The 8,294-nt window shown below is 59.6% G+C and overlaps 1 protein-coding gene across 3 annotated transcripts in view; it reads left to right on the plus strand.

Moving 5' to 3' along the window:
- The window catches only part of Btbd11 (BTB (POZ) domain containing 11), a 176,668-nt gene that overhangs the window by 125,706 nt on the left and 42,668 nt on the right, over positions 1-8,294 (plus strand). For 2 of the 3 annotated variants that reach the window (XM_005374638.2, XM_005374637.2), the window contains exon 4: positions 8,094-8,246. In XM_005374638.2, coding sequence (XP_005374695.1) covers positions 8,094-8,246 — 153 coding nt within the window. Of the gene's footprint in view, positions 1-5,973; positions 8,012-8,093; positions 8,247-8,294 lie in introns of those variants that run through there. The other variant, XM_005374639.2, reaches the window with a different exon arrangement.

The following is an 8,294-nucleotide window of genomic DNA, read 5'->3' on the forward strand; positions in this document are numbered from 1 at the left end:
TCGCAGGAGATGCGGTTGCTGCGCTGCCCTGCTCCGGGTCCCGCTGCCGCGCCCCTGCAGTTCACCTGGGTTTGATGGGCTCAGCACCCTCCTCCCTCCTTCCGTTTTACTCTGAACGTCTTTGCAGGTAGAACACGAGTGTTACACACTCGGGTCTCATGTTGCTGTGGCCTTTCCTTCCTGTAAATACGTATGTGCTCCTTTTCTAATTTTGGAAAACACAGAAAAGAAAATGGAGGAAGGAAAATTAAAATTAGCCACAATTCTGCTCACCCGGAGGTACTTAAAATTGACGTTTAGTGCATTTTCTTGCCCTTTTTAATACAGATAGGGAAGGCTCTTAAATTCACTGTGCTGTGTGTAGATAATTTTATATCTCTGTTTTATTTCACTTAATAATACGCCACGAGCATCTCCGGCCCTGCTGCAGGGCACTCGCGCTCCTCATTTTTAATGACTGCACGATACTCCATCCTTTCACGCACCACAGTTTGCCTAACGGTTCCCAGGTTGCTGGTTGTTTGAGTTGCTTCCAATTTGTGAATTGCTGTTCTTTCTAAACTACCCACAGTGGTGCCACTGCAGCATCCACAGAGACGCCCAGGATGTGGAGTGGTCGGCTCGGAGGGGTGAGATGGTGGGTGCTGACCCTCTGCCAAGTCGCCCGGCCCACGTGGCCCTGAGCCTTCTGAGATGACTGAATGGGCGTCCTGGTCCCTGGGTCTCTGTGAAGCCAGGGGACGGGGACCGATTCCAAGAAGGCCCTGAGATTCACCCAGTGTCTCACAGGCAGTGGCGTGTGGAGCCTCCTCAGGGGCTCTGGGAGGCACCCACCCCACTCTGTCCTGGCTGTAACCACTGTGAGAAAGCAGCTCGACCTTGCTCTGGGCAGAGATCGTGCGCGGGCGCTTGGCCGGGTCTGCGGCAGGAAGGCTCCGTGGGTCCGGGCGGATCATCCCGTGTTTGGATTTCCCCAATTCGATTTTACCTTGGTGATGTGCAATGTGTTCTCCCCATGTGTGAGAAGCCAGCCGCATTCTCCCAGGCGCACGAGGGACCCGGGCAGGACTCGCCGGCCAGGCCAGGCCTGCGCAGGAAGGTAGCAAGGTGCCAAGTTCATGCTGCCTGGCTGGCATGAGCCCTTGGGCTCCCATGAGTCCCTTCCACAGAAACCACCCCCAGAGCCCCCGGGCCCTGGGAAGCAGGGCGTAGGCAAAGCAGGCGGCCGTGGTGGGGGCGACGCTGCCTCAGCGTCCACCTGCTGTCTTCCCAGAGTCCTGTCCCTCTCGGTCCCGAGAGCACGTTCTGAGCACCTCTCACAGGCTCTTGCCTGGACAGTCTGGCGCTCTCGTGCCTGCCCTTCTCCTGGCCACTGTGTGCCCCTGGACAGAACTCATGGTCAGCTGGGTACACAGGGGCATCGAGGACAGGGATGCTTCTTACAGCTGGGCTGCCCTGGAAAGTCTGCTGGGGGCACCGCTAACCCTGCTGGACTGGACACCAGGACCAGGCTTTAAGTTCCTTCCCCGAGGAGACCGTCAGTCCCCAGGGGAGCAACAGTGCTCTCCCAAGCGCTCACCAGGTCCTGGTCCCTGGCAGCCCACAGCCTGTCTGTCCCCTTCTGTGCCCGTTTGCACAGCATCCCCCACATCTCCCCCTCCCACGGTGACCTCCTCTGCCTGCATTCTTTTGGTGAAGCGTCTCCCTCCCCTCTCGGGGCTGCCCTCGCTGCGCCCAGTGGTGGACCCCGTCTCTCCCTCACCAGCGACCTGCAGGGCCTGTGAGGGCTTTCCGTGCTCCTCCTTGAGCTGGTCGAGGATGGGGGCCCTGCAGGGTCACCAAGAGCAGAACTGCTGCCGAGCTGTGCTCACTCACCCATCTGACTGTTCGGATAGCACAGAGCATCTGTCCCGGCCCAGCAGAGCCTGCCCTCGACAAGCTCACGTTCCACCGCAGGGGGCAGATCATAAAGGACCAGGCACAGATGAGGGGCTGCTTTAGGTGGGCTGGTCAGGGACGGCTTCTTGAAGGAGTTAGCATTTGAGCAGAAAGCTAAAGGAAGCGAGGCTGCAAGCCAGACAGATGTCTGAGGCCAGACCTGGCCAGGTAGAGAAGGTAGTGGGTGCAAAGGCTCTGGGGCAGAATCCTGGCATTCAAGAGGACCAAAGAGGCCAGAGCAGCATAACAGAGGAAAGCATCAGGAAGGGAAGTCTGAGGTGGGCAGGGCCTGCTCCTCCCAGGGCTTTGAGGCATGCAGAGGAGTTCAGCATGGGGAGAAGTTCAGGAAAGTTAGTTCAGGGGATTCTTGAGGCAGTAGCCTGTCTGCCTTCCCTGCCACGAACACAAAAGTGCGTGAACAACCCTACACCCATGTGAGTTCCCTGTCCCAGGAGGGGCATGACTATGTGGAATGTTCAAAGCTTCCCACCGGCCGCTGCCCACCCCACAGCTCTGTGGCAGTGGTGGCTTGGGGGCAGGCGGCCCGGCGCTCCAGAGGAACAGCCCAGCCGCCCCACCACGTCAGACTCACCGTCTTTCCCAGAGTCTGACGTCTCTGGGGTCCCCTCAGTGGTGTCCTGGGCCGGCTTTGAACCTAGTTTTTAAGCCAAACTTGCTCCTCGTGAATTCTTAATGATCTGAAGCTGAACGTGAGCAACCGGACGTGAGCGCTGTTTGCGGCCTTTGCCATTTCACTTCATCTCTGCCCCGACCCTGTGGTTATCCCCCGGGACCGTGGGAAACCCGCTGAGCCCGGGTCCAGGCTGAGCCAGCCCAGGGTTCGGTCCTACCCTCACCAGCTCCTTCACCAAACAGCCGTCCGTCCGCGAGGGGAGCGTTGGCTCAGGACGCACAGGAGGAAGCGTGGCCGGGCCCAGTCGCCCCTCGCGAGCGTGGTGGGAAGTAACGGGCCGGCCTTCACCCGCAGTGTGCCCGTGTGTGGGTCAGAGGGCACAGACGTGACTGGTTCACGCCCAGGCGCTGCTGTTTCTGACCCTCCAAGGTGTGGTCGGGGTGGTGGTAAAGACGGGCCTATAACCGCGGGGTGTGGACCGCGTTGTGCACACAGCCGCGTGCAGGACTTCGAGGCAGAGGGCCGCGTGACTAACAGGACTGGGGGCGCCCTGGGGACACTGCCCAGAGCAGGTGGCGTTTGGCCGGCATCGTCACAGGCAAATGGGACTTTCCTGAGCGGAGAGAGACGGAGCGCGATGGGTGGACACAGTGCCCCGGAGCGGCGGCGTCGTGAGCAGGGTGTGCGGGTGCCATGAGGACGGGGACCCGGTGGTGCGCCCGGGACGCACGTGCCTCCTCTGTCACAGCCTGGTCTCTGTGGTGGCCCCTGCTTCCCAGCAGCAGTGGAGGGGCTAACGACAGAGGCGGGAGCAGGAGGTGCCAGGGAGATAAAGGGCGTCGGTGTGAATGAGTCTGACACGGAGGACACCGGCCGCTCCCGAATGAGGGGTACGGGAGCGAGCTGGGGACACTGAGGCGGGGTGTGTCCGACATGCACGGCGCAGGTCTCCTTCCCAGAGTCCTCCCCCGGGACACCCAGCCGAGGCCCCGTCCTGGACTCTCCCCTGCATCTCATTACGAAGGCCCTGCTCCTGAGTCCTGGAATTGGGATCTGCATTTCAACACACTCCCTGGAGAGTTCTGGGCTTTCATCTTGAAGAGGCCCTGGTCCAGACTGGCTCCTTCCTCTCCAGCAGGAGCCACGCCCCCCCACGGGGAGGACACGCCTCACACAGCAGGGCTGTCGCCATGGCAACCAGGGGCTCGCCTCTTACCCTGCCGTCTGCCAGCGCTGATGCCCACAGATGCAGCGGGCACCATGAGTATTGCTATAGAAACCAACGCTGGAGATTGTCTGCCATCAGTTCAGCGGCTTTCCTTCCCGCCCCGAGTCCCCGGAACGATGAGCTCCCTGAACCGCCATCAGCCGTGGCACTGCTCGCCAGCCTGAGGGCTGAGAGGCGCGGACGAGGGCGGGGGCTGTGCGGGTGGCGAAGGACAGGCTGCAGGGCCGCGCAGCTTTGCCCCCACCTGGAAGAGGGCAGGACCGGGCCCTCCCCCGGCAGGCAGAGAGACGGCCAGGGACCTCGGGACAAGATGGGTGAGGACAGGAATGGCAGCCGCCCCACTGAGCACTCCATTTCAGGCACCGGCGAGGGCCACAGCCCGACCCGCCCTTACAGTGCCACCACTCTTCCCTGCGGCTGCTGGCGAACGTCGCCACACACCTGTAAATCAACAACAGCTTTATAGTTCTGGACGCCGGAAATCTAAACTCAGGCTCCCGGGCTGTGGGCCGTCCGAGCCTTGCAGGCTGGTTCCTTCCGTAGGCACAGCGAGGACCCGGCTCCTGCCTGGCCAGCTCTGGAGGCCTCCCAGTCCTTGGCCCCTGCCACCTTCCTCATGCCCTTCCGGCTTCCATGGCTGCATGTCCTCTGTCCTCCTGGGCCTCCCCGCTCCCTCCAGTGGGATCCCTGCGCTGGGATTGGGGCCCTGGATAATATGCGGTCATCTCTGCAAGATTCTTACATCAGTCACGTGTGCAAAGGAGGGTCTGCCAGCTCAGAAGCGGCCCCAGGGACCAGGCTGTGATGTGTTTGGAGGCCTTTGTTCAGTCAGTCACATCCTCTGAAGGAAGCTTTGGTATTCTCCCCATTTCTCCAGTCAGAAAACAGGCACGGCCACTGAAATACGTTGTTCAGTGCCACACTGTGTGCCTGTCCATTTTTGCTGCTATAATAAAACACCTTAGACTGAGTGCCTTATAAACAAGGGTCCTGAGGCTGGAAGTCAGGGCCAGGGCCCCTCAGGGCGGGCGTCCAGGGAGGGCTGCCCTCTGCTCTAAGATGGCGCTGTGGGCTGTGTCCTCCAGAGGGAGGGAAAGTGTGGAAGGGCAGAACAGCGCCCTCTCCGAGTCCTAATCCCATCACAACAGCAGAACCCTTTCCCACAGACCACACACTGTTGCTTTGGGGATTTTTATCATGGACGTGGAGGGGCACCCTAACCTCTTTTGTGAAAGGACCCTATCTTCTAATCTCCCAAAATTTTTATCTCTGCCTTCCCCAGACCATGCCTCACACCCTTTCCAAGCCCCCAGGCAACTGGCTGGTCCAGTAGAATCAAAGAACATTAGATTCAGTAGGAACCAAACAAGTGAATGTTGACCAACTATAACCAACCGGCTGACTTGTCAATAAAACTTTATTGGCACACAGCCCCACTTGTTCATTTAGGTGTGGACAGTAGCTGCCTTTTCTATGGCAGAGCTCAGTACTTGAGCTCTGAGTATGGCTGGAAAGTCTGACGTATCTCATAGCTGTCCATTTACAGTAATGGCTTGGAACTCCTGAAATAGATCGCCTGATCCAAACCCACTTTGCAGAAGAAGATGCCGAGGCCCAAACACTCACAGGCCAGACCCGGAGACCAACAGCAAGTGCTGGCAGGTCCGCAGTGCCTAACTGATGAAATGTCAGCTATTAATGTTGCTTGTTCATCCACCAGTCCTCTCGGGATCCCACACACTCCTGCATCTCTCACTTGAATCTGGGTGCTGCAGATTTGCTGGGTGGACCCCACCAAAGCCCACCTAGATCCTCTCCCCCCAGCAACCATCCTGATGCTCATCCCAACCACTTTTTGGGGTTAGCAGACCCAGCTTGCCTCAGGATTCCCAGAATTCGAGGTCTGAGACCCCCGCCCCCGCCACGTCCTGCAGAGCCAGAACTCGCTGTGAGATCAGGGCCTTTGCAAACCGGGCTATAAACTGAGCTGCGGCTGCTTCCGGGTTGTAATCAATGGGAACAACTTCACAATGCAGTGGGCACCAGGGAAACGATGTTCTTTTAAAATATATATAAGGGAAAGGTGATCTATATTTTTTCTGAGCATTCTACACCCTCTTTTTGACTCAAAGCCTAGAATTCTTTCCATCTCCAACTCCTCCAAAGAAAACATCACAAATAACGCTATTTCCCCGCTCTGAGCAGGCAAGATGAGAAGATTTTTTAATGAGTGGCTAGCAAAGAATTCAGGAGCTTATGAACTATTGAGGTCAGAGTGATGGCAAGAAGGCCTGAAAGGAAGGAAGAGATACAGAGAAAATCCGGGGAGGCTGTGCTCCTGGGTTCTGGGGGAGCAGCGGTCCCAGTTGCCGAGTCCTTAGGTCCTACGGGGTCTTTGCCAGTTCTTTGATATTTATCAGGCATCGCTGCTGCCCCTGGGCCTGGGCCATCAAGGGCAGCAGTTTGATGGTGACACAGCCTGCCGGGCACTGGAAAGAGAAGGAGCCTCTGAGGACAGCCAGGGAATGTAGAATGTAGAATGTTCGGATGTAGAATCCCGGCCACTCGGGGCTAGTTTCTAAGGGTGACAGCGACACAGTGACGAACACAAGCCCTGCCTCGCCTGAGAGAGTGTCCAGTTCAGTTTCCAGCCAGCGTGTGTTTATTGAGTGCCTGACTCAGTTTAGGCGGTGGCCCAGGGACAAGGGCGGTCACCCCAGCCCAGAAGCCTGATCGCATTAGCTTCACTCAGGAAGAAACTGGCGTCTTAGTCTGTTTGGTGAACAAGCACCTACTGAGTGCCTACCCCTGCCAGTCGCTGTCCCAGGGCAGGGGCAGGAGCAGCAAGCCCAGCCCCTCAGGTCCCTGCCCTCCTGGGGTTTGTTTACTGATGGGCGCCATGGGGCTGGGGGAAATGAGGCAGGCAGGGCAGAGGGATTGGGAGAAGCACTCAGGGAGCCGTTGGGTCTGAAGTGTGGCTTGGGGTTGTTAAAGGGCTGGAGGCCTGCACCACACAGCCCAACTGAGCCTGTCCAGATGGCTCCCTGGGGTACCAGGTGCATGTTGGGAAACTGGACCAGAGAACATCCATGTCTTCAGGCTGCAGCACACAGCCTGTGTGGTCCCACACCTGGGTCGATCACCACCTCTCCTTGCCCTGTCTCCTGCCTATGCTCCTTGCCCTCTACGTGTGGGTCCCCCTTTCTGTGAAATGAGTACACACACCTAGCTCCAAGGTGGGCCCGTGGCACATGGTTCGGATGTAGAATCACCTTGACAGAGATGCATATAAAGGCTGCACCACTGCTTACAGGTAGAAGAGAGCGGCCAAGAGTGCATTTGGACTTCTGATCCCCCACACACCCTGAGGCTTAGCTCTGTGCGTTTCTCGAAGTGTGGTCCTTGGTCCCCCTAAGTCAGAGTCACAGGTAGGATCTGTTGATTAAAGTTGTGGTCTTGGACTCCATGCAGTCTGCATTCCTGAAGTGGCCCGGAACTGCATTTTAAGGTCCCCAGCCTGTCCCCTGCCCTTGACTTCGGAAGAGAAGTCCTGGGCACACAGCCCTGCCAGGAACTGGGCGAGGGGCAGGCTCTGCACGCTAACAAGACCCCAGCTGATTCTGAGGCGCCTTAAACTCACCTGGGTGGTCTGTAAAACTACCATTGCTCTCCTGCCTGGGATCGGGATCCCGGGATGGGATGAGGGTCCACAGGGCCCCTCCCCTGCCCCTGACCCTTAATCCTGACCAGGGCAGCTTTCTGCTGGCTGGAAGGAATGGGAGGTGCTGCACCTTAAGGCTGGGCTCAGGCGGCCGCTCTCACTGCCTGCAGCAAGCTCCAGAGCCAGGACCCCACGGGGAACCCAGGCTCCACACCTGGGGGTGACCAGGGTCCCCCAGCCAGGCTTGCTGCTGTCACTGGGCTTGGACAGGCAGCTGTGGGCTTGGCCTGGGTGCCCCGGGCCGGGTGGGCGGGACGCCCAGGACACTGGGGATTGGGTGCAGAGCGGGAGCCGGCATCTCTCTGCGCCCCTGTGCTCCAAGTGACGCATTGTCTCCCGTCTGCACGGCCGCCAGGAGGGACAGTCACTCTGGTGTCCCCGGTGCACGGATGAGAAAACCGAGTCCCCCCGATGGCGTGGAGTCTGCTCCCGGGTCCCCCACGGGATCGGGCTGCCTGGGGAGGCTGTCGCCGGCCTGCGGGGTCCCCAGGCAGGGACAGGGGTGGGGGGCCGGGTGGGGGCGGGGTCCCGGGGTCCCCGTGGGCGCCCTCCTCACCCCTGTGTCCCCCCAGGCCCTTCCTCGTGCTGCCGCCGCTGATGGAGTGGATCCGGGTCGCCGTGGCGCACGCCGGCCACCGCCGCAGCTTCTCTCTGGACAGCGACGACGTCCGCCAGGCGGCCCGGCTGCTGCTGCCCGGCGTGGACTGCGAGCCGCGCCAGCTCAGGTAGGGGACGCGACAGCGGGGACTGCGGCACGGGGGCGGGGGGCGGGG

This window comes from Chinchilla lanigera, unplaced genomic scaffold, assembly GCF_000276665.1.
Source record: "Chinchilla lanigera isolate Chin_1 unplaced genomic scaffold, ChiLan1.0 scaffold00004, whole genome shotgun sequence".
Lineage (NCBI taxonomy): Eukaryota > Metazoa > Chordata > Mammalia > Rodentia > Chinchillidae > Chinchilla > Chinchilla lanigera.